The sequence below is a fragment of the Phascolarctos cinereus genome, unplaced genomic scaffold (genome assembly GCF_003287225.1).
Source record: "Phascolarctos cinereus isolate Bilbo 61053 unplaced genomic scaffold, phaCin_HiC Scaffold_7;HRSCAF=346, whole genome shotgun sequence".
NCBI classification, from domain to species: domain Eukaryota; kingdom Metazoa; phylum Chordata; class Mammalia; order Diprotodontia; family Phascolarctidae; genus Phascolarctos; species Phascolarctos cinereus.
The window spans coordinates 170,236,192-170,262,751 of record NW_027556180.1 but is presented as its reverse complement, the minus strand read 5'-3'; the positions used below and the strand labels follow the sequence as shown (position 1 = coordinate 170,262,751).

The 26,560-nt window shown below is 37.6% G+C and overlaps 1 protein-coding gene across 4 annotated transcripts in view; it reads right to left on the bottom strand.

The window, feature by feature from the left end:
- The window catches only part of PROZ (protein Z, vitamin K dependent plasma glycoprotein), a 33,895-nt gene extending 8,726 nt beyond the window's left edge, over positions 1-25,169 (bottom strand). Inside the window, exons 1-7 of one of the 4 annotated variants that reach the window (XM_020965206.2) lie at positions 24,925-25,169; positions 21,633-21,751; positions 20,110-20,273; positions 14,717-14,741; positions 12,795-12,920; positions 4,327-4,458; positions 3,562-3,647 (exon numbers count right to left, since the gene is read on the bottom strand). In XM_020965206.2, coding sequence (XP_020820865.1) covers positions 3,562-3,647; positions 4,327-4,458; positions 12,795-12,920; positions 14,717-14,741; positions 20,110-20,273; positions 21,633-21,741 — 642 coding nt within the window. In that variant the 5' untranslated portion in view covers positions 21,742-21,751; positions 24,925-25,169. Of the gene's footprint in view, positions 1-3,561; positions 3,648-4,326; positions 4,459-12,794; positions 12,921-14,716; positions 14,742-20,109; positions 20,274-21,632; positions 21,752-24,924 lie in introns of those variants that run through there. The other 3 variants (XM_020965207.2, XM_020965209.1, XM_020965208.1) reach the window with 3 other exon arrangements.
- Positions 25,170-26,560: the final 1,391 nt, after the last annotated feature.

Below are 26,560 nucleotides of genomic sequence, written 5' to 3'. Positions count from 1 at the left end.
CCCTTCATTAGAAGATGTCAGAGTCCTGGATTTGTCTGAGACATTTGCTTACTGTAGCCAGTGATTTAACCTCTGCAGACCTTATTTCTTCACCTGTGAAATTAGATCAACTCTCTAAAGTCTCTTCCAGTTTTAAAGCTGTAAGCCTGTGATCCATATTTTTCCTTTCAAAAATGACTTATTTTTGAACATATAGCCAATATGAAAATCAATACAGTAATAATAAAAAAGACAATTTGGGGAAGAAGGGGAAGCATCAAAAATTTAGTCCAGCCTCATTTTTGTCACTTACAAGTATTCAGTAGCTATTGCCTTTTTATTCTTAGGTAGGTACATTCACTGAAAGTTACTAAATTCAGAATTTAGAGGGAGTCTTATTCAAGGGAGAAAAAAAACACTCAAAAGTTTAAGTGGTATTTTAATTTAAAAATGACTTACTTTCTGCAGTTACCTTTAAATGCAGAAAAATGCAACTCCTTAGGAAAGCATAATGGAATTCAGTGACCATGCTTTTTAACCAGAATGATATAAGAAAAAAAACTACCAGCACATAGTTGGTACTTAATAAATGCTAGTGGACTGACTAAACATGCCTATAACCAAGAATTTCCAAGTCTTTAAAAATATTGATGACATTTTTCTAGGTAGTTCTTTTCTTTTTCCTTTTAAAAAACTAAATAAGTGAGCATTTCCATATACATTGTAGAAAAGGAGATTATATATGAAACCACCAATCTCTGTTATATAGAACAGGCTTTACAGGGTGATTCTGAGTGACTTTAACTCTTTTTAGTAACAATTCTACAGTGGAAGAGGGCAAATTCAGAAGCAATGGATGACAGAGTAGCATTTTGGCTTGAAGTGAGAAGAAATGCCCAATAATTACAGCAATTTTAAAAGTGGCCTTGGCTGCCTGAAGAGTGTATGAATTCCATATCTCAGGGCAAGGGGATGGTATTCAAGAAAAGCCTGAGTAACCACTTATCAGGGACAATTTAGAGGCATTTCTGTTCAGCTATGGGCTGGTGTAGATATTCTGTAATAGTTGGCATTTCTGTAGCACTTTCAGGGTTCCAAAGTACTTTCCTCACAACAGCTCTGTGAGTTAGCTATTTCAAGTATTAGTATTATCTCCATTTTACATAGGAAGAAACAGGCCCAGAAAAGATGGTTACACAACTGGTAAGGGTCAGAATTGGGATTCCACTGCTGCCTACTAACTAGAACTCTGGTCCGCACGCTCTCTCTCTCTCTCTCTCTCTCTCTTTCTCTCTCTCTCTCTCTCTCTCTCTCTCATATTTATATGTATCTGTATATCTATATCTATAAAATAGATATGTATGTATCACTTTATATATATTATATACACATCTATATGTATATATATAAATATGTAGATGTTATAAGTATCACTCTATATGTATATATTATACACATCTATATGTGTATATATATAAATATATAGATGTATAAGTATCACTGTGTATAGAGCATGACACTTATACATTTATATATTTATACATACACACATATAGACATATGTGTGAAATATATATCTATACACACACATATATACAACACACATACTGTATCACTATATTGTCATTATAAAACTTAAGGTTTCGCTAGATTCTTAAGGTTTTCAACCTTTATTGTGTCATGGACTTGTTTGGCAGTCTGGTGAAGCTTGTGGACTCTTTCTCAGAATGATGTTTTAAAATACAAAAAATAGGATTACAAAGGAAACCAATTTTATTGAAATAAAGACAGAAGGGGCAGCTAGGTGGCACAATGCATAAAGCACTGGTCTTGGAGTCAGGAGGACTAGCTGTGTGACCTTGAGTAAGTCACTTAACCCTGATTTCCTTCCAAGAAAGAAAAAGAAAGATGTCATTTTCTTCTCATCTAAATTTATAGGCTCCCTGAGATCTACTGTGGCATGCCTTGGGGAAGGGTCTGTGGACCCCAGTTTAAGAACCCCATGGGCTAGATGCTCTCTAACATTCTGTTTATCTCTTAATTCTATGACCCTATAAAGTTATGAATCATTTTCATAGAAGGGATCATTGAAGTCATGAGCATAGATAATACTGAAAGGGGAAAAAGTATAGAAAGGATGAACGGTCAAAAGCGAATAATCATGTAAGGGGAATTAGGTAAGAAGAAAACCAGGATAGATCTATCTACCATGCTTGACTGGCTGGTCTTATGGCACAGACGCCTACATTGAGAAAACGGCTATCTCATTAAATAGGAAAACCTCAAAGACTTTTAAAAGACCATTATCACATGGCAAACCACAATCACTTGACATTGTATAGAAGCAGCTATAGGACACTGAGGATATGGACCATATTAAAATCAATATATTAATAATAAAAAAGACAATTGGGATGGGGGGAAGCACCAAAATTTTACTCCAGCCTCATTTTTGTCACTCACAAATGTTATGTAGTTATTATCTTATTTTATTCTTGGGTAGATACATTCACTGAAAGTTACCAAACTCAGAATTTAGAGGGAGTCTCAGCTGAAGGGGAAAAACCACTCAAAAGTTTAAGTGGTATAGGACATTGCCTCTACATGCTTTTATTTTAAGAAAGATAACACTGGTGCTGTTTTGAAGTAAAGAAAAAAGGTCTAGTGGTAGGAAAGTCTTCTGCCATTTGCTATTTTTCATGTCTTATAAAGATAATTGGAGAAAGAACTTTGAAAATATAAGTATTATGATCTGACAGTTTGGTTTTGCTTAAATATTTGTATTTTTAAAACAGTGATTTTTTTTAAAAAACCCAAAACAAAACAAAAAAGGGCAGCTAAGTTGCACAGTGGATAGAGCACTGACCCTGGATTCAGGAGGACCTGAGTTCAAATCTGCTCTCAGACATATGACACTTACTAGCTGTGTGACCCTGGGCAAGTCACTTAACCCCCATTGGTCAACTCCCCCCCCAAAAAAAACCTAAAACAAAAACAAAAAATAAAACAATGATATTTTTATTTTAATGGTAGCTGACATTAAATTGCACATTTATAACTGACATATTTTCATTTGGTGAAGACAGCGGAAATGTTTAATAAATTGAAACACCTACCATCACATATGTATGGGGCAGCTAGGAGGCACGTTGGATAGAGTGCAGGGCCTGCCCAGGAAGACTCATCTTTCTGAGTTCAAATCTGGTCTCAGATTTATTATCTGATTATTATTATTTATTATCTATGCAGATAATTGGTTTAAACAATTATCAATTAGCAAATATTTATTAAGCACCTACTCAGTGACAAATGGGCATCTAGGTGAATAGTGGACAGAGCCTGGGCCTGGAGTCAGGAGGACTCATCTTAGTGAGTTTACATCTAGCCTCAGACACTTACTAGCTGCATGAAACCTGGGCAAGTCACTTAACCCTGTTTGCCCTCAGTTCCTCATCTGTGAAATGAGCTGGAGAAAGAAATGGCAACCACACAACTGAAAAATGACTGAACAACAACACATATGTACACACATGTAACTACACCCAGAATCTGGACTGTTTATTAAGGATAGGTTTCCATTACCTGCCATGGAAAATTTTGGAGAGTCAGCTTGGCATCTGTCAATGTCACATTACTTTTAGAACTGAGGATTCCACATGCACACTTCTCTTCAATAAGAAGAACATGGAGAAAGTCATTGAAATCTGGGTCAAAGGTAAATCCTTCTTATGTTGATATGAAACATTTATTAATATCTAAAATCTAATGCTAGTTTTGATTCATTCCTTTGTAGGATCTAGACAACATTCGTCATAAAACTTCAAGGAGTTTGCAGTTTACATAAAATATAGTGTAATAAAATATAATGTCACACAACAAATATAATTATAATAATATAATAATCGATCACATAATAATCAATAGAGTTTGGTGGACATTACCCTTTTTTTTCCATCATGAAGCTGAAGTTTGCTGATTAATGTTTGGGTATGAGGAAGGACAATTCTTCATTACAATGAAATGGGCCAACCTTCATGACCTTTAGATCACCATTTATAAGATAGAAGGGAAGAATCTTGACACATATAGATGAGATATTGTCTAACCCAGTGGTGTCAAACTCAAATAAAAATGTGCATAAAGATCACTATAAATCACATATTGACTTAATTTTAAAATGGAATGTTATGTGTTTTATTATATTTTTATTTATTTTGTTAAATATTTCCCAATTACATTTTAATCTGGTTTAAACCATACTTTGGAGTGTTGTGGGCTGTATGTGGCCTGTGGACTGCATGTTTGACACTCTGGTCTGACCTGTAACACTGAAGTCTTGTCTCTTACCATTTGGAATACATGATCTGTGATCCTTTCCAAGTTTATAACCCTTTGCACAACTGCACATATAAAATTCCTGCCCTGGACGACAAAAGTGGTCACATCCTTTACTTCTCTTGGAATGACATTCATTTTTAGCTGAAAAGGAAAAATCACAAACATTAATATGAGTGTGGAAAAACAATCTCATTTATAACTTCCTTATGCCCATTTTCTCAGATTTGAGGTTCTAATATTTTCCCATTGTTTCTTCACATAAAAATTTTTATGACACAGAGAACTACATAAAAATCAACTATAATATACTTTTTTTTGGGGGGGGGCTAGGCAATGGGGTTAAGTGACTTGCCCAGGGTCACACAGCTAGTGAGTGTCAAGTGTCTGGTTTGAGACTGTTTTTGAACTCAGGTCCTCCTGACTCCAGGGCCGGTGCTCTATCCACTGTGCCACCTAGCTGCCCCCTATAATATACTTCTAAGTGAAAATTTTTATGTTATTTTTCCAAATTACTTAAAAAAATAATTTTTAACATTCATTTAAAAAAATTTTTGAATTGCAAATTCTCTTCCTTCCTCTCTCCCCCCTCCCCTCATTGAGAAGGCAAGCAATTTAATATAGATTAGTATAACATACTTTTAACAGAAATATTGGGAGAGTTAAATCATTGGGAAGATATTCAATATTTTTTGGTCTAGACCGCTATTCTAGGGAAAAGAGATTTCCAAGGATTAGGATTCCTAAACCTTTCTTTTCGCCTATTCCAGTATACAATAATATAGGTGGTGTGGTGAAAAAAAGTTCTTTACCTGGAATCAGGAAGTCAGAAAGACCTGAGTTCAAACCTGTTCTTAGACACTTCCTAGTTTTATGGCCCTGGACAAGTCATTGAACCTCTCTCAGCTCCATTTCCTCACCTACAGAATGGGGATAATTGTAGCACCTATTTCACAGGATAGTAGTGATAATCAAATGAGATAACATACGTAGAGCACTATGCAACCTTAAGGCACAATATAAATGCCAGCTGTCATTATTAAAATTCCCCAATTGTTTTTGAAGTAGCTAACATTTATATAACACTCAGGATTTATAAAACACTTTCCTCACACTAACACTAAGGAAGATAGTGCAAGTATTATTATCCCCATTTTTCAGATAAGAAAACTGAGGTTTAGGAAGTATCAGTGACTTGGCCAGGCACACAACTAGTAAGTAAATGGCACAGCTGAGATTTGAGCACATGGTCCATGCTCTTTCTACCCTACCACACTTCCTAATGTCATATCAAGCCAAAAGTACATGGAACAGTATGGAAATTCTCTCTTTAATGCTACTGAAAGGTCAAGCAGGCTGAAAATAATCTTTTGTTGTTTGTTCAATCATTTCCATTTGTGTCCTGCTCTTTGTGGCTCCATTTGGGGTTTTCTGTTTTCTTTGGCGAGGCAATTGAGGTTAAGTGACTTGCCCAGGGTCACATGGCTAGCGAGTATCACGTGTCTGAGGCCAGATTTGAATGTAGGTCCTCCTGACTCCAGGGCCCGTGCTCTATCCATTGAGCCACTTAGCTGTCCCTAATTGGGGTTTTCTTGACAAAGATACTGGAGTGGTTTTCTGTTTCCTTCTCCAGCTCATTTTACAGATGAGGGAACTGAGGCAAACAGGGGTGATTTGTCAAAGGTCACACAGCTAATAAGACTTTGAGGTCAGATTTGAACTCAGGAAGACTTGTCCTCCTGACTCTAGGCCCAGAACTCTATCCACTGTGCCACCTAGCTGCCTAAAAAGAATTTTAGTAATAAAATAATAACTAACCAGATTATTTGTAATAATAGCAATCATAGTAACTAATAAGCAATAATAATACTAAGCTTAGGTAAATAGTCCATTTATCCTCTCCTAAAATGGCAAAGAATCTTAATTTCTGTATTTTAACTACAAATCCCAAAGTGCAGATGTATACCTTCATCTGCCCTTTCGAACCTTGCGTACTCAATTCATTTAGGATTATATAAACATCTGCAAAACTGAATTCAGTTGCTAATTTTCTCCCATCCCTTTGACGTGGTCTCCATCCAAAAGAAAAGTCATAAATGAATAAAAATCATAGACTTTCAAGAGATGGATAATCAAGTAAGAGACTTCTTAAAAAAATGAAGAATGAGCTACATTCAATGACCTTTCTTTGCATGAGCCATTACTCAAATAATCTTTTTTGGTTCAGATCTACAATTTCATCGGCAGAGGGGATTCCCAGGAAGGAAATCCTCTCTGTCAATGCATATCAGCAATTGCTCTGCAATTTATGTTTTCAAACTGGTGCACGGCGCTCTGAGAGGTTAAGTGATTTGCCCATAGTCACATGGCCATTACGTGTCCGAATCAGGACATGAAACACAGATCCCTTTTTGACTCCAAGGCAGCCTATCTATCTACTACAACACTCTGCCCTGAATTTAGGTCATAGTCATATAATGTTTATATCAAGAAGGAACCTTAGAGACCATCTGTCCAATCCTCCCATTTTATAACTGAGGTCACAGTGACTCGGCAACATACTGAACAAGATGTATAACATGAATAAGTGTAATAGAGGCATGAGGACTGACTGGCATTGTGATATTTGTGGTTCAGAAGGATATACATTTCCTCTTAGTCTGGAATGTGATTTGGACTATCGCAGTCTTTGAGCCAGAAGGTGGATTTGAGTCACATCCAGGATTTTTTAAAAATTGCACACTTTATGCAAAAGAACAGATTGAAAGGAAGGAGTAAGGATGGCATGAGCTGAGCAAGAGTAGCAGTGAGTAAGAAGGCATCCTCAGTCCTTCTGGGACTTAAAGTGAACTGGGACAGCACTAGGACAGTCAAGAAAGAAAGAAAGGAAACCTAAGCTACATGTAGGAGAAAAGCAAGCAATTGAGATGGATTAAAAGGTCCCTGCTGGCATCTTAGAGCAAAGCAGCTGATGAGAAAGTTCCAAAAAATCTACTTTCCCCAACTTGCCCTTTCCTGTTACTGGTGCTATCGTACACTCTTTTCACTGCTTTTACTTGAGCATTACTTGTATCTTAATTTTGCTTCATGTATAAAAAAGTCAGGTTTAGGAGTAAAGTCTTGTATTGTGTACTTAGTTTATTCTGGGAAAAGAGGAGGATCTAGCTTGAAATACACAAATTTTGAATTAGAGCAGAGAACCAAATCTCTATGAATTTTAAAAAATTTTCCTAACTGGGGGCTCTGAGCTATTATATTAATTTTTTTCATCTGATATGTACTCTATAAAATAATAGGGAAAGAGACTTTGAAAACCTGAGGATCCTCAAATTGTCTCCAGATACTTTAAAAGTTAAAAATTTTTTTTAACTTAAAAAATTTTTCTAAACTTCAAAAAACTAAAAGATTTACATTAAAAAAAATGTTTAGGCTAAAAGCAAGCTAGTTGTTGTACTAGGGTGTAGCTGTTTAAATCTCCTGAGACAAAGAAAGCTCGGAAAAGAGGAGAGCAATCAAAGGAAAGATCATGCCTTAAGCCAATGTCCAGGGAAAAGGCAGGCAAGGCTTGGGAATGTACAGCTCTACTTTTAGAAGTGAGGCAGAACAGAAAGAATCAAGTACCACCTGGCCGCCTCTACCCTTCACAATGACACCCACTAGTGTTACATAAGATAATTTCTTTTCTTTCATACAAAGACAAGCTGTTTACTCTGCCTTCATGCTGCATTCAGAGTGACCTTTATTTAACTGCAAGTACTCCCACTGTATTCATTGTAAATGGTACAGAAAAACCTTATGTCAAAGCAGCTCTCCTTTCTAAGAGGGTCAGATTACTAAAATATATTACTCATCTGCCCATTCATAATGAAAAATAATTTACCTTATATCTTATGCAGGTTTATAATCTATGAACAGAGGCTAATATCCAAAACAAGGAAAATGTGCTAAAAGATATCCTGATGAACATGCTAATACTCATCATTATTATTAATTGTTCTATTGTATCAATTCTGTCTGTTTATTAGCAATTTTATTGTAAAGATAATAACTTTGTGGGGCAGCTAGGTGACACAGTGGATAGAGCACTGGTCCTGGAGTCAGGAAGATGTGAGTTCAAATCTGGCCTCAGACACTTTACACTTACTAGCTGTGTGACCCTGGGCAAGTCACTTATCCCCATTGCCTAGGGAAAAAAAAAAGATAATTTTGTCTTAATATAGCTCTCAATAAAATTGTTTTCATCTTGTCAAGGAATCTTGTTCTCTAATAGGAAATGTATGATGTTAAGCTCCTGCTTTGCTTCTGCTCTGAGTTCCCTTAGGGATTAGCAATTGTAATACCTAACCTCCCAGTTCTTCATCTCCTCAGGTACCATTACATTCTACCTCAGCTATTCAGGACGAGTCTCACCATTACCCACTTCTTTGATCAAAAAGTCTGAGAATCTTCTGTCTGACTATACCCTCCTAACATTTCATCTCTTCCCTATTCCTCACCCTCAAAGCAACCTCCTATCCCTCCACCCTCTGAGTACTTACTGCTCTTCTATGACTTTTCTTTTCTCCCTTCCCAATACTGACCCCATAGTTAACCAATTCACCATAACCCTGTTCTGTACTCTCATACGCTTATCCTGTTGCTGCTTAACTCTTGCTAAAATCCAGCCTTGAATTGCCTCCGCCATCTGTATTTCTTTACTCCTACTCAGATGCATCAGAATGGAGCTTGAGGAAATCAGGCAATTGCGCTGATTAGATACATGATGAATTGTTATCTAACTTCAACAGGGCTCTCTCTGCAGTGAGGCAACGCTTTTATAACCCTACTCACCCCTTTTTATGTACTATATCCCCCAGTACAGTGTAAGCTCCTAGTGGGCAGGGACTTTTTTTTTACATACACTTGTACCCGCAGTGTTTATGATAGTGCCTTCCATATATTAAGAGCTTAATTGATGCTTATTGCCTCTCTGCCAGTGATATTGAAATGCAATTATCATAATGCACTTTTTAAAGAATCGGATTCATAGCTGAAGATCAAGAACCTCTGTCTGGCAGCAACAACGCTAGCAGCAGGCTTGCTGCGTCTCCTATTTCCATATGCTAAAAGCAGAGGCTGTTTTTTTCTTTCCTACATTTCTTTTGCTTCATTTTCTTTCTTTATAATGCCTATCTACCCCACTAAGCACTATTTTCATTAGTGATTGGTTCTACTGATAGCAGGAGGTCAGGGAAAGGATGCTGGTTCCTGAACTTCTTAAGTCCCCCTCCTCCACAGCCCTGTTTAATGCAGATGGGGTTAAAGTGGCTTAAAAGTTTATGTGCCTCCCCAAGCTGGCCTATTACAAGGGAATGACTTAGATCATGGGGAACATAGGCACCTTTCAGTCATTTTTCTCTTTTTAATTCTGCCAGACCAAACAGCATAGTCACTAAAGTGAGTCATAGGTAGGTCAAGGGATAGAGCACCAGGCTTTAAAGTCAAGAAGACCTTAGTTCAAAACTGGCCTCAGACACTTACTAGCTGCCCTCCAAAGTTACCCACTTAACCATTTCTCAGTGTAAATCCAAGGAAGGCAAACTCATTTTATTATCACTAAGTTTCCTCAGCCAAAAATGAAGAGGCTGGATTAGATGATGTCTCAAGTGCTATTCAGCTCAAACAGAATATGGTTTATGCTCTATAATTAGAAGTCTAAATCTAAAGCAAAAAAATTTTTCATGCACACATACTAACACCACAGACAATGCTCTCTAGCAGAAAGGTACATGGCAGGGAGTCAGAAGACCCAGGTTCTAGTTCTGACTTGACTATCGATTAGTTGTATAACTTTGGACAAAACATTTGAGTTCTCTGGACCTAAGTTTTTGCCTCTGAAGATGAGGAGGTTGGAGCTCTGAGGTATCTTTCAGCTACATCATTACATGATCCCAAGATCTTTTCCTTCAATAACAATGACAGCTAATATTTATATAAGCACTTTAAGGTTTGCAAAGTGCTCTACATAGGTTATCTCATTTGATGATAATAACGACCCTGAGAAGTAAGTGCTATTATGATCCCTATTTTACGAAGAAGTGGAGAGTAGTTGGATCAGCAAATCACTGGGCCTGGAGTCACCAAGACCTGAGTTAAAATCTGGCCTCAGGCACTTACTAGTTCTCTAACTCTGGGTAGATCACCTAATCCTGTTGTCTCAGTTTCCTCATTTGTAGAATCAGCTGGTGAAGGAAATGGCACACCACTCCAGTATCTTTACCAAGAAAACTCCATCAACAGTATGGTCCACAGGTCATAGAAAGTTGGATACAGGCAACAACAGCAATAAACAATAATAACACTTAATGAATGAGAAAATGAGCTTGAGAGAGGTTAAATAACTTGCCTAGGATGCCCCAAAACACGATTTGAACTCAAGTTTTTTTGAATCCAAGGTCAGCATTTCTATGCGCTGCACAACCTCCTTGCCATCCCCTTCACAGATTAGTGTCAATAAGTAAGTCTATCAATAAGAAAACCTTTCTGTTAAGTAACATGTAAGCTTTTTTGCTGTTGTTCAGACCTGTGATTTTATTTGTATGGGAAACTCCCCGATTGAAACTCCCTCCACAGAGGCTGATCAGCAACTGGTTTGTACCCTCTAATCTTACCTTCTAGAGAATTACCTGGTGCGCTGAGGGTTTAGGAGATTTGTCCATGGCCCAAAAGGACAGTATATGTCAGAGTCAGGTCTTAAGTCCAGAATTTCCTGTTTCCAAAGCCAGCCTTCTATCCACTACAGAACACTACCTCTCACCACCTTTGTGGTGGCAAAGAATTGGAAATTGAGAGGATGCCTATTAACTGGGGAATGGCTGAGCAAGTTGTGGTATATGAATGTAATGGAATACTATTGTGCTATAAGAAATGATGAGCAGGCTGATTTCAGAAAAACCTGGAAAGACTTGTATGAACTACTGCTGAGTGAAGTGAGCAGAACCAAGAGAATGCTGTACACAATAACAGCCACGTTGTTTGATGACTAATATTGATAAACTTAACCCTTCCCAGCAATACAAGGATCTAAGACATCTCCAAAGGCCTCGTGATGGAAAATGCTATCCATATCCAAAGAAAGAACTATGGAGTTTGAATGCAGATCGAAACATATTATTTGCTATTTTTTTTCTTCTGTTGAGTTTTGTTTCCTCTTTCTGGTGGTTCCTCCTATTGGTTCTAATTCTTACAACATCACTAATGTGAAAATATGTTTAATAGGAATGTATATGTAAAGCCTGTATCAGATTGTGTGCCATCTTGGGGAGGGTGGTGGGGATGAAGGGGGAGAAAAATTTTAAACTCAAAAGTATATGGAAGTGATTGTTGGTAAATCAAAATAAATTAATTAAAAAAAAGAAAAAATGTTATGCTAGGTGATGGTAGTTAGGTGGCATAGTAAATAGAGTACTGGGCCTGGAGTCAGGAAAACCTGAATTAAAATCCAATCTTAGACACCTACTAGCTGTGGGACCCTGGACAAGTCACTTAACCTTCTTTGCCTCAGTTTTCTCATTTGTAAAATGAGCTGGAGAAAGAAATGGCAAGCCACTCTAGTATCTTTGCCAAGAAAACCTCAAATGGGGTCATGAAGAGCTGGACACAACTGAAATGACTCAATGACAACAACAGGGTTGTTGTGAGGATCTAATGTGATAATATTTGTAAAAACACTTTCCAGACTCTAAAAGGCTATTATAAAAATGCTAGCTATTACTAGTAGTAGTAGCAGAAGTAATAATTATGAAAGATATTACAGGAGACAGTTAATAGACAATGTATATACACCCAATTTAGCGCAGAAACAGGAGTTGGAGCTGGTAGAACTTAAGTACAAGCTTGTATTATGACCAGCCATCCAGTTGGTACCTCTGGCTCTCAGCCAATGTCATTTATGATGAGGTTTGATAATCTATTAATGTAATGTTATTATGAAATAATATTGGTAGAGGCAAGGTTATATGGGTTATGTCTATATTTTATTGATACTTTTGGCCCTTTCTCCATCTAAAAATAGCAATAATACTCCCCCCCTTTATACAATATTTATAGATACTCAATAATCTTATACTCTATAAATTATATATATATAGTATATAGAGTACTGAGGATTCTATATAATAAGTATTCACTTCTGCTTATTATTCAAAGTGACATCCAAAAATCCTAGATGTCACTAGAGGAGGAACCCCTTTGGTTTTGTTACAAAATGAACATTAGGCCCATTTATTAAGTTGCAGATGAGCAGCCCATCTACAATAGCAGAGATTTTCTACACTTGGAGGTCCCCACAAGGATCAAATCACAGCTTCTGACCAGAAAAAAAAAAGACCTATGACAGGAAGAGAATGAGGAGAGGAAAGGGAGTGAATTGCATGTGACGTGAGAGTATGCCTGAAAATTTCATGAAAGGAACAAAATTAAATCACAGCCTTGTCTCTTACCATATTCACAATTCGTTCCCTCATACCCTTCGAGGCAGCTGCAAATGTAGTTTCGGATGTAATCCTGACATATTCCATTGTTCAGGCAGGGTTGGGAGATACATGGAGTGCCAGCTGTAGAAACACCTCATTAATGAAATACAACAGGATTTAAGAACTGCAAAACATTTATGGAATGTTATTATCTGTAACAAAGGGTATTATTTCCACTTCATTTTAGTCTCCACCTCTGCCTTAGACAATACTTTAATGAGAGTTTTTAAAAATTGGCAACCTTGGCAAGCTTAAGTTTTGACTCTTGGCCTCCCATTCTATCCACTCTCTGGATGAGGTTCTTTCAATTAGTAAGACAACCAGAGGACATCAAGTCAAAGAATATAATAGAACTAGAGGTGAGGGGTAGTTAACCAGACACAGGATCATAGTTTTAGAAATGGAAGGGACCTTCATAGCTATCTAATTAGACACCCTCCCTCCACCCCCATCCCACTTTACAGATGAGAAAATTGAAATATTAAAATCTTGAATTTTCCCCTTTTTTGCCCCTTGCTTTATTAACCCCTAATGGCATTCATTAGTATGTTTCATGTTTTCTAAATTCAATTCAACAAACATTTATCAAGAATTTGCTCTGGATGAATTAGAGTACAGACAAACTTGAGGCAGGCAGACCCACCCAATCAAGGCATGAGGTGATGGGGGCCTTCACTGGTTAGATTATAATAAAGAGTTGTTTAATTGAATTGATACTAGCCCTCCTATTCATAACTTAGACTCCACCCTTTTGGGATTACATAAATTGCAGGAGATTTTATAAGAGACTGATTCTTTTGAAAAAAAAAACCCAAATGTACTCTTCTGGTCAATATATGTTTAAAAAAATTACTTCCACTTTGAGTCTGAGGAAAAAATACACTAACTATATCTTATTCACACAAAAAATTTTACTCTGTATACTTCCAGATACTATGGATGTGAAGACAAAAAGATAGACCCTGCCCTCAAAGAGCTTGCATTACATTCTTCTTTCTTTTTTTCTCTTCTTCATTTTAAAAATTCCTCCTTTGCTTTTTGACTCCATACTTCTTTCCTAGATTGAAACTCCTAAATACAAAACCTCCTCAGGGAGAGGCGATGCAGGGGAGAGGAAAGAACAAAAAGAGAACCTATGAGACCAGTTGCCCTAGACTTAACTCTTAGCCTATAAGTATTCTCTCTCTCTGTCTCTCTGATGACACCAATTTGGAGGCTTCATTATTAATAAATAACTGGGCTTCCTTAGGACCCCATCCACGACACAAGATTCATTATGTTCTACCACTGTGACCAGTGTTGGTGATGAATCTATTAACTTGTCACAGGTAATCTACCACCTACATGGCTTGACTGTCTCCTCTTAAGTCATTTCTCTAAGGTTTTAAAAGATGTAAGAACGGGTGTGAACTTTTTGATGCTAGTTATTTTGAAGAATATATTTCAACAGCATCAGCATTATGTGTGGGAATCCAAGAAGTCATTAGAGAATTCCAGAACTCAATTTAAGAACTAAATGCTTACACAACTCTTTGGTTTAATTGTTCAAAGCTCAGTAATTTCCTCAGTATGGGAAGAAGTTCCTTCCATTAATAACAGACTGAACATTGTCTGTAATTTTGTAGGTGATGCTCAAGAACTACTTTGATCAAAAACCTTGTGGTCAACCTGGGGATGAACTGAGGAATAATGCGCTCAAAAACACAATAGAGGCAGTGAGTTATTAATGGAAAGATCGCAATGAGTGACCTGAGTTAAATCACTTCACTTGTTTGGGACTCACTTTCTTTATCTCTGAAGTAAGGGAGCTGGATCCCCTACAGTTCCTTTTTAGTTCTAAAATTCTATGATTCAAGTAAAAGTCGACAAGACAGATCAAAGCCACCTACCCATATATTGGCTCCAAAATGCGTGCTGTAAGACAAAAAAAAAAACCAAATATTTAAAACAGCAGTTTCCCCCTTCAATTATCCCTTTCATCAAAGCATTTATTTATTTATTAAAATATTTATTGAAACGTGTGCCAAAATACTAGGATGACAAAAGTAGGATTAATTTTTGGCATTCATCTGGATGTTTTGAAATGCAGCCGTGAAAATGAACGTTTAACATCATAGTTTTAAAAATTGGAATGATTGAAGCTTTCATTGTTCAGCCAAACATCTTAGTTTCATGAAGACTACAAATCTTTGGTGCTTGCCTCTCCAGCTGACCACTGCCCAGTACACTGCTAGTTGGTTTTTTCTGTTTTGGGGTTTGTTTGGTTTTTTTGCTAGGTAATGGGGTTGAGTGACATGCCCAGGGTCACACAGCTAGTAAGTGTTATGTGTCCAAAGCTAAATTTGACCTCAGGTCCTCCTGACTCCAGGGGCCCATGTTCTATCCACCGCACCACCCAGCTACCCCTTACACTACTAGTTTGGAATGAGTCTAGTTTCCTACATTCAGCAAGGGATGGAGGTAGAGACAATATGGTATAGACAAGAAGAGAGCTACCTCTACACCCTCTTCGATTTTTCAAGTGGCTAACAGCCTTATGTCTCATTGTCTTTAAAGAATCATAGCTATTATACGCATCTTCACAAAGCAACTAAAACGATGGTGAAAATCGTCCTTTGGAAAGGTGAGCTTCAAGGGAATCTGGCAAGTCTTGGGCTCCCTACCACCTCCTCCCCCAATTTTGTTTCTTATGCCAGGCCATATAGCTCAGGAGCCAGGACTCTTTGGTGGGCATACACAATTACTTTGTCTCAGCCGCCCTCTTGTGACTGGGAGAACCCAACTCAATAAATAGTAGCTAGCACTGCTGTTTGCAGACATTAGGTGCTTAACTAATGTTTGTTGAATTAATATTTGTTCAATTTGCTGCCTGGCAACAGATCAGTACAATATTTTAAGAACTAATTCTGTAATTATTCATCCTCCTTTGGGTCTGTTGCCTTAGGCAGGTATGAGCTAGCTTCTCCAGCAGGATGGTCAAATTCCTATTTTCCTAGGCTGCTGAGGCTAGTTTGAAGGGGAGGAAATAATCATTCCTTGGAGGACCTTCCGGGGTCATGATTTGCAAGAATCATATGTTCAAGATGTTTAAGGGAGATGCAAAGATAAATGCCTATCCTCAAGCAGTTTATAATCTGTTAGGGGTGATAACTTGCATATACCACTAGCTGTTGTACAATAGAGGATATCGTACAACTATCTTAAGTGCACTTACTCCTGCATGGCTGCTGTCAGGCAGCTAGGGGTGAAATGGATAGAGTGCCAGGACTGGAGTCAAGGAGACCTGAGTTGTAATCTGGCCCCAGACACTTCCTAGCTGTGTAACCCTGGGCAAGTCACTTAGCCCTCTTTGCTTTAGTTGCCTCATCTGTAAAATGAGCTGGGGAAGGAAATGGCAAACCACTCCAGTATCTTTGCCAAGAAAACTCCCAACGGGGTCAAGAAGAGTCATTCACAACTGAACAACAGCCACGTAAAAGAGTAGGGTCTAATTCAGAAGTCACTGAGCAGATTCTGAATGTCCTCCAGGGAAGGTATAACATGGGTGTGAAATTCAGCTAAAACTACAGGACTTCAGCTCTGAAAGGCAGGTACTGTGCTATTTAAAAAGATAAAAGTCTGGTTCTCTCATTTAATCTATAAGGGGAGTTTTTGAAGGTAGGGTCAGTTAGTGCGGAATTAAGCATGTGAAGACAGGTACTACTGACAATTTAAGATAGTCTTAGAAAATAACACTCCTTTACTTGCCCAGGTTGAATGGCAAATATGTGCCAAAATGTGCCAAATAAGGAGAAGAGGATGTTTATTTTTATTTACTTTATCACCAGCTAAGACTCATGGAAAAGAGCAAACTAATTTTTAAAAATATCCAAACCATGAGGCCTGGTATGTAGTAAGCACATTTGTTGGCAAGACATGGTTAAAGATCTGAAGACAGTATAGACATTAGATTAAACCAGTCTACATAGTCTGATTCCTTGATTCATACTGCATTTAAAAGTATATTTCTAACACAAATAATAATAATAGCTGCATAGTGCTTTAAGATTTACAAAGTATTTAAATATAGATTTAGATACACATATATTGCCTCATTTTATTTTCACGATAACCCTGTGAGGTAGGTACCATAGATATTATTGTTCCCATTTTACAGATGAAAGACAGGCTCAGGAAGGTTAAATGGTTGGTAATTAAGTTACCCCACTATTAAGTGCTGGGAGTGGGATTTGGACCCAGGACTCTCCTAACTCCAAGGCTTATTCTCTTTCATTCATGGCATCTGAGACTTCCTTTTTCCTTTATGTCTGATGGAAGAAGGGAGGCACTGGCTTGTATATAACCAGGCTATTATCCCCATTAAAACTGGAGACCCGGGGCAGCTAGGTGGTGCAGTGGATAGAGCACTGGCCCTGAAGTCAGAAGGACCTGAGTTCAAATCCAGCCTCAAACCAAACACTTGACACTAGCTGTGTGACCCTGGGCAAGTCACTTAACCCCCCAATTGCCTTTAAAAAAAAAAGGAAAAGAAAAATATTTACAATAAATATCTTCAATAAAAGTTAGACCTTCAAACTCTATAGGGAACTGGTACACATATATTTGATCAAGAGATTCACTCAAGTATATGAACAGTTTTCAAGGGAAAAAATACAAGCTATCAACTGCCATCTGAAAAAATTTTAAATTATGAAAAATCACCAGAGATATTCTCAAATTTAGCTGTGAAGCAGCCAAACATAATTTGTTCCTTTTATTAGTATCCTAGCAACAACCAAGAGGGATAGGGAAAGAGAAATACCAAGACACCTCAAAGAAAAGTGATAGTGGTGTTTTTGTTGTTCTTGTTGTTTTAAGCTACTGAAGTGGAAGACTCTGGGTGTGGAATATTGTGTATACTATGTGACTTAGTTAATATGTTGATATTAGTTATGGTGAACCGCTTTATTCCTGTGTTTCTTTTAAAAACCTTTGTTAGAAGGAATGACTCTGGGTGAGGGTGGGACATATATAGAAATTAAAATGATTTAAAAATAAATCAATTAAAAAATAAAAAATGAAGTTGGGGAGTGGGCCCGTAGTCTAAGCGTTTAGCCTTCTAATGAGTCAATCTGAGTCACTCTACCCCATTTCAAACCTCAGGTCCCCCATGAAATGAAGGGGTTAAGTCATCTCGAAATTCTTTCTATAGAAGGATATACCGCATCCAGTTCTAACCCCTGCTAGGAGACCATCTTTATGTTTTCATCACGAGTGCTTGATGTCAAATGCTATGCATGGGGGCTATTGATTGAATTTGAAAAAGTGTTAATAATGCAGATTAAATGTAAAAGCATGTGGGTACATTCCCCGCCACCCCCCCCAACCTGTTATTGTTGTTCAGTTGTTTTTCAGATGTGTCTGACTTTTGTGACCACATTTGGGGTTTTCCTGGCAAATATTTGGAGGCGGTTTGCCATTTCCTTCTCCAGCTCATTTTACAGATGAGGAAACTGAGGTAAAGAGGGTTATGTGACTTGTCCAGGGTCACCCAGCTAGTAAGTGTTTGAGGCCCGATCTGAACTCAGGAAGATGAGTCTTCCTGAGTCCGGGCATGTTGTTAAACATTTACCACTACATTCCTCCTTTTACATCTCTGATCCTATTTGCTTAAGGTTCTGCATATGTTAAATTCTTTTAAAAGAAGTTTGTTCCTAGCTCTTCAGTGACAGCAAAGTTCTTCAGGAAGTCTGATTGAGGTTTGCACATGCAATTGTTTCTTTAGAGTTTAGCAGTGATTTAATGGTATAAAAACAACCACAAAGTTTCATCTTGCTCTGAATACTGACATTAAGGTCCCTTCCCCTACTTAGTACCTGACACAAAGTAAGGCGTTTAATAAATGTTTATTGCTTGACGTGTTTGTATGTGTGTGGTATGGTATGATGTGGTGTGGTGTGTGTGTCACATACACACACACACACACACACACACACACACACACATGCCATCTCCCTTGGCCCCTTTTGGGCAGGGACCAATTCATTTTGTCTTTGTATCTCCAGGACCTAACACAGTGGGTCCTTAATAAAAGCTTGTTGATTGATAGATAGAAGGAGCTGAGGAAAAAAGGTAGACTGATAACTAGGGTTAACTGACACTTTTAAAAAAATACACATAATTTGAATGCCAGAGAATTCCACTCTGTACGGTATGTAGTTTTTTGGTTTGTTTTTGCTTTTGCTTTTTGTTTTTGGGGTGTATTTTGGTAATAAATCAAGTTATCTGAATTATAGGAAAGCCAGAAAACCTCCAGAGAATAGCACAAGGCATGGAACACAGTTTTAGAACACAGAGACACGTGTTCATTGGTGGACACACCAATGGCTTGTTCTTGCCTCTGCCTTATGAAATCTTGATAGGAAATACGAGTTGCAAATATATGGGGCCCCTTCCAAGGGAAATCAGAGCAGTACACTATAAATTTCTTAAAACCACAAGTGAACACAGCCAACTTCAGATGAGTTCACAGCGTATGGACGTGTAAGGGGGTCAGAACGCTTGGAAAATTGTTAAAGCAAACTTTGTAGTCACAGATGGAAACCTTTACTCAAAATGAACTATTAAAATAATTTTCTCAGGACTGTAATGTAGTAAAAATGCAAAATGTAAATTAAATATTTTACCATTAAGAACCAGAAATGTTCTCACCTTATACCCTAATTGAGCTAACTTCCAGTGAACTAGGGAGTTGTTTAAAATGGATATGCCCCTGACTTGGACTACCTCCAATGCATACCTGGTCACATGTGTCAAGCAATATAACTAATCCAAATAGTAAATCATGGTGAAATTTTTATGTAGGAGTCTAGTCCTAAGAAAGGTTATTTTGTTCTCAAAAATGGGTTGACCTTTTTGAGACAAGTAGGCCTTTCTGTTAAACATATTAATTTCTAGCTTAGCAAGGGAAAATCTCTTGCTATGCATGATGTCTAAAGCTAACTGATGCTGCTAACTTGCCAAGTTTGGAAGAAACATCGCTGGAACACTGGAGCACAGTTGGCCTTGCACTCTCTATATGCATTTATGTTAAGTGTGATTTCTGTGGTTGACCTAATTAAAAGTTAGGGTCTCAAGCACAGTTCCTAGATTAATTCACCTGATAATTTGTTGAAGTAGTGGAAGGAAGTGTTGTCCCTTCTAAAATGTATGACTAATTACATTTTGTTCCTTTGACATATGAAATTTCTGCAAGATAGCAAAAGGTAAAATGATTAGAAATGGGGAAAAAAGTAGTACATACAGTCTTTTCATTGTTTTCAAAGACTTCCCTTGCTTCTTCATAAACACATTTTTCTTCAAAGCATTCTCTTTCCAAATTCCCCTCTAAAATCTCCTCCAAAATAAAGGATCTGGCACGCTTCGTTCTTACTATAACTTCATTTGCCTTAGAAGCCGGCCAAAATACTGGAAAGCAGGGCAAGAAAGGAAATGAGGTCAACACCCAGAGATCATTCAAGAATCGTTAGATCTCCACTTTTCAAAAAAGTCCAGAATGTCTGGATATTTTGAAAATAAAAGAAAATCCCAGAACTAATTGACATTTGTGCTAATGCAAATACCTTTTCCTTTCATTTAAGTTCATTTTTCCACTAAAGAAAGGTGAATCTGTACTAAAATATGATATGAATTAAAAATACCAAAAAGGTCCTGACTCTGGCACTAACTAGCTTTGTGACCTGGGGAAAGTCTCATAAAATTTTTCTTTGAAACCATTTTTGTAATTTAGTATGATTAGCATACCTTTATTTTTTATACTTTCTTTTCAAAGTGGGCCTCAGTTTTCACATCTGTAAGATAAGGGGTCTGGGCTAGATCTATTATTTGAAAATTTATCCCTTTTATTATGAATTAAACAAGCATTGACATTTCAATAAACAAAAACTGAAAAATAGATTGTATATATGAAGCTATGCACTTCTCTTAACATATAGGTTTTAAATATACTCATTTAATTTAACAAGATAGTAATAAAGCTTGTCTGTGTATTCTTCTGAATTTCCTTCTTTACTCTTTTGTATATTTTTAAGTGTTTTCCTTAATGATTATCTTTTTTTTTAGATTTTCTGATTTAGTTTTTACTTCTAACATCCTATAATTGTATTTTCTGTGAAATATAGATATATTTAATTTCTTGGTAAACATGAAATGTATAATCAGAGATTTGCAATCTAGAATATTGCTGTTATAATCAGTATCATTTTATTTCAAATGAGATTCTAATCACTTGATTTATTGAAAATATTTAATCCTTTTGGTGAACATAAGACCTTATTTCTCTTGTTTGCTTTTCAAAGTTAATAAATCGACTGTGAATATATCGGCCTCTCCTTTCTTCTTTTCATTTGCTTCTCTTCTTTATTTTGTTATTGCAGAAAAGTACACTTATCTCTGATCATAGGCTCAGATAAGTCCAATAATTATAAATGCTTAGATGAGAAAGTCTCTTAGACCATTTGGGAGAGAGGGGAAAATGGCAGGTTGTAAAGAAAAATATGATTTTTACATTGCTTAGGCTACCATTAGATAGGATTCCAGATAATTTTGTTTCACAGACTTTAAAAGGGGATTTCAGTGAAATTGATGTAGAAGGGGAAAGGGGAGAGAAAGGATCCTTCTAGCAATGAAAAAAGACAGTGTCCTGACTAATTTGCTCCCCGAAAAAAAAAAGTCACCACCTTTCAGATCTGCTTCTGGGTTGTCTCAAAAAAGCCATCAGCAGAAAGGCAAAGGAAGATAGTAATACAGTAGAATCAAACATCCTACCTGACTGCTCTGACTGATGGAGAGAGAAGGTAAGGAAACAGAACTGCAGCATCCAAAGGGAACCCGCCATTCTGACTGTCCAGGCTAGTTCAATGGAGTCCAGCTGCATATCAGCGGGTCTTTCAGGAGAGTTAAGCAAATAAAGAAAGTTCAAAGTTCAAAGTTCAGTGCCGTGGGGGGAGGGGGGAGGGAGAGAGGAAGGAAAGAAGACTGTTGCTGCTGCAGGACGATCAGCCAGTAATCTCTTTGCTATCTCCAGTTAATTACTTATTCAGCACCTGTGGACTTTTGTTTATACGGACCAGGCAGCCCTTTGGATCACCCTGTCTGGCTTATTTTGCTCTCATCCAGAGCCTGTGGAAAATCTTAGAAAACTGCTTAAATCTAGCTCATGTCTAGGTTTTCACGGGTAAAAAGGTCCTCAGCCTCTGTGCAAGCACTAAATGTAACAATGTATATATTGGTCTATCTGACAGAAAAAACAAGAGACTGTGGTGAGGACAGAGAATGAGTTTGAAGAGTTGGGTAAAAGGGAGAATTAGAAAAAATACAAAGTTACGGTCAAATAAATTGCTGTTGTTCTTCGTTCTCGAAGAGGACCAATGACATCAGGAAGGTGATTTCTTGACTTACAAATGAACTGGATTGAAGTGAGGTAGGGCTGTGCAAACTCATCAGCCTCACTCTCTCCTCCAAAGTCATCTGAATCCAGTGGTAAGACATAAGTCAGGGTGCCTGGAGATGGCCCTGGATGCAGTGGAAGACCTTGGCCTTTTTAAGCTAAAGTCTTTCCCAGGTCTCAGTTTGTCTGAAGCAACAAAAGCTAGGTAAGAATTGAAGCAAAAGATCAGCCTCAGACACTTACTAGCTGTGTGACCCCGGGCAAATGACTTAATACCATTTCCTCCCTCATTTTCCCCCCAAAATGGAAGTTGGCCACTCAGTCAGGAAGATGTGGGTTGAGGCATTATCAAGTCACTTAAATGTTCAGTGACCATATCCTTTAAGAAATATCCCTTTGTAAAAGCCAATTGATGTTAGTTGGCTAAATGGAATTGGAAAGCTAGTCAGTGGGAACTGGGAAACTAATCAATGTCTAATGGAGGGGGGAAACCACCTGGAAGTGGGCTCAAGCCCACTGCATTAGAGAAAGATACCCTTACCCATCAGGGGTATCCCTAGAACCCTGAAGGGGAGATGCGGCCAGCCTAGCTCTCAGAGAGCGAGTGGATTTGCTACATATACCTCAGCATCAATTCCTTGGAATCACAATTGTTCTTTCCATTAATCAGAATTCTTAAGTATTTCAAAATTCTTTGCTTTTCTGATGTTGTTATTGTATAAATTATTCTCCTGGTCCTGTTACTTTCATTCTGCATCACTTCATGTGTTTTCCAAGGTTTCTCAAAAATCATCTCTTTCATAAATCTTACAGCATTAGTATATCTTTATTTTTCAATTAACAAGCATTTCTTTTTGGAGAGCATCAATTCTCTCCAATCTTAAAGAAAAAAAAACCCTTGTAATAAACATGCATAGTCAAGCAAAACAAATTCCGACAATGTCCATGTCAAAAAAAATGTACGTTTTGTTCCACTTTTTGATTCCATCACCTCTTTGTCAGGAAGTAGGTAACATAGATCATCTTCAGTCCTGTGGAATCATGGTTACTCACTGCTTTGATCAAGAGATCTTCAGTCTTTCAAAGTTGTTTGTCTTTACCATGTTCTAGTTGAATAAATTGTTCTCCTACTTCTACTCATTTCACTTTCTATCATTGTAGTACAAGTCTTCCCCAATTTCTCTGAACCTATCCCTTTTGTCATTTCTTACATTACAATAGTTCCCCATTACATTTATATGCCATAATTAATTCAGTAATTTTCTAGCTGATGGCACTTTCTTTGCATCTAGGTCTTTGCAATGACAAAAAAAAGCTGCTGTATTTTTGTGCATATGACTCCTTTTTTTCTTTCTTTGATTACGCTGTAGCATAAATTTAGTAATAGTTTTACTAGGTCAAAGGGTATGCACAATTTAGTTAGTTTGGGGGGCATAGTTCCGAACTGCTTTCCAGAATGGCTGGACCAATTCACCCCTGCACCAACAACACATTAATGTGTCTGTTTTCAGAGCCCCTCTAACATTTGTCACTTTTCTTTTTTGTCAACTTTGCCAAACTGATAGATGTGAAGTAGAACCTCAGAGTTGCTTCTAAATAACTAATATATGCCAGGCACTGTGCTAAGTGTTAGGGATACAAACAAAGGCAAAAGATAGTTCCTGCCCTCAAGGAGCATACAATCTAGTGGGGGTGAAAACAGGCAGTGTGTGGAGCATAGACATGAGGAAAGACATAAATAAAGCCATGAGGCAAGGAATCTCTTTAGAAAACTATTGCAAATGCATTTCTCTAATTATTAGTGATTTGGAGCATTTTTTCATGTGGATATTGACAGCTTGAATTTCTTCCTTAGAAAGCTGCCTATTCCTATCTTCTCTGATCATTTATCAGTTGGAGAATGGGTCTTATGAATTTGAATTAGTTCCTTATAAATCTTGGAAATGAGACCTTTATCAAAGATATTTGCTAACAAAAAATTTTCCCCAGTTAGTTGTTTCCTAGTCCAGCATATCTTTTAAAAACTATTACACTTTATTCCCCATGACATACTCTATAGAGTCCATCCAAACTGGCTTACTTGATATTTTCTGTTCATCGTTCTCTCTTGCCTCTATGGTTTTGCATGAGCTTTCTGCAATTCCTAGAAGGCTTTCCTTCTCACTTCTTCCTCTTGACACCCCTGACTCCCTTCAAGGTTCAATATAAGTGTCACCTCCTTCAAAAGGCCTTTTCTGATTCTCCCAGTTGTTAATCCTCCATTTCCCTATCATGGTGTATTCATTTTGTATCTATTCTGCATATTCTCATCCTTCTGTATATCTCTCTACCCCCAATCCCCACCCCAGTAGAATGTGTTTCTCAGTTTGTATTTCTATCTCCAGTGCATTGCCTTGCATTGTACTATACTTAATAAATGTTTGCTGATTGATTGAAGGTTGTCATTGCCCATATATACCCCTTCTCGGTCTAAAAGGTACAAGTTAGATCCTGGAACTCTTAAATTTTGAGATTGCTAGAGAAAGGCAACCTCTGAGGCTAGTTCTACCCAAGAAACTGTTCTTCTTTTGCTAGAAGGCTGAATTCTTGGATTGCACTGCCTAGGAAGTGGAATTCCATCCTCCCCTCCCCCTCCCCCACTCCAGGAGGCTGTGGTTTAGGGACTCTCACCATTTTGGACCTCAGTTCCCCTTTCCATCACTGCTGCATGACTGAGAACATGTTTGCGTCTGCCACTGCTTTTTCAGAGCTGGGTCCATTCAAGGGTCTTGGTCTAGGAATTCTCTGTCCCAGTTCTAAAATCTCTTGGGCTGAATCTCTGGGACTTAGTGGGGATTACTCATTTGTCCCTTGGGGTGGCCTGTGCCGATAATGCACAGGTATCTGCCAGGGACCAAAGTCTACTCTCAAATCTGTGGTCTCTGATTGGTGCTCAGGAAAGGGAAAAAGGCAATTAAAAAAAAATTCCACCAAAACCCAGAGGCTATGACATCCTTTTATAGGTCAGCTCAAAAGGGTGGCGCCTAGCTGCAACCACCTGACCGAACAAGTCATATCTGATGCCCCGGAAATGTCCTTAATCCTTTCCAGAAAGTTTTCCATAGATAATGCCCACACCTTCATTGTGAAATGCTATGAAGTTCCATGTGGGGACAACACAGTACAGTTGAAAGAGTCAGAACAGCTTCATTCAAATCCAGTCTCTCCTATTTATTCTCAGTGTGATGTAGGCAAGTCCCTTTACCTTTCTAAGTTTTGATTTTCTCATTTGTAAAATGAGGAAGTTGGAGTAGAAAACCTATGATGTCGCTTCCATAAGCTGGTGATCCTATGGTGAGAGTTCACCTTGGTGTAAGCTTGTCAAGTTGATCTCCTAATCACCTTCTGTACACAAAAACTAAAAACTGGAAATTCAAGATTGTTCTAAAATGACAAGGTAAGGTAAACCACTGATCCATACACACAAAAACACATACAAATAAAAAGCAATTAGAGGGTTTGTGGATTTGGGGGATTTTTTTTTGGCAAGGGACAAAAATCTTATAATTTCTTCTTCCAAACATCTGCTCTTTACTCATACAGCCACAACCTTAGTTCAAACCCCCCCACACACAACCTCTCACTTGAACTATTACAGTAGTTTTATTTTTTAAATAATATTTCTTGATATATTTTTTAAAACATCATTATAGTTTCTTCCAGTATCATTCCCCCTCCCAGAGAGTCATCCCATATAATAAATATGTTTTAAAGAAAAAAAAGAAAAAGAAGGAAAAATCCACAGCTGATCAATATATCAAAAAAGTCTAAAAATATTTTCAATATCCTACATTTGTGGACCTCCTACCTCTGCAAAAGGGTGAGATGAGAGTGTCTTACATATCTCTTCTTCTGAGCCATTGCTAGTTTTTAATAAGACATCACTCACTTTTGATTTTTTTTCCCTTTCCATTTATATTGTTGTATATTGTTTTCTTGGCTCTACTTCATATTTGTTGCAATAGTTTTCTAAAGAGATTTCTTGCCTCATGTCTTTCCTTATTTCAGTCTATGTTCCACATACCGCCTGTTTTCTCCCCCATTAAATTGTAAGCTCCATGAGGGCAAGGACTGTCTTTTGTCTTTTCGTATCCCCAGCTATAACACAATGCCTGGCATATCTCTACTCAATAAATCTAATGGCTTCTCATGACCTCTAGGATCAAAGATAAACTTCTTTGACATTTAAATCTCTTCATGGCTTGGCCCCTACTTTTCTTTACTTGTACATTACTCTTCTCTACGTACTTTACAATCCAGCCATACT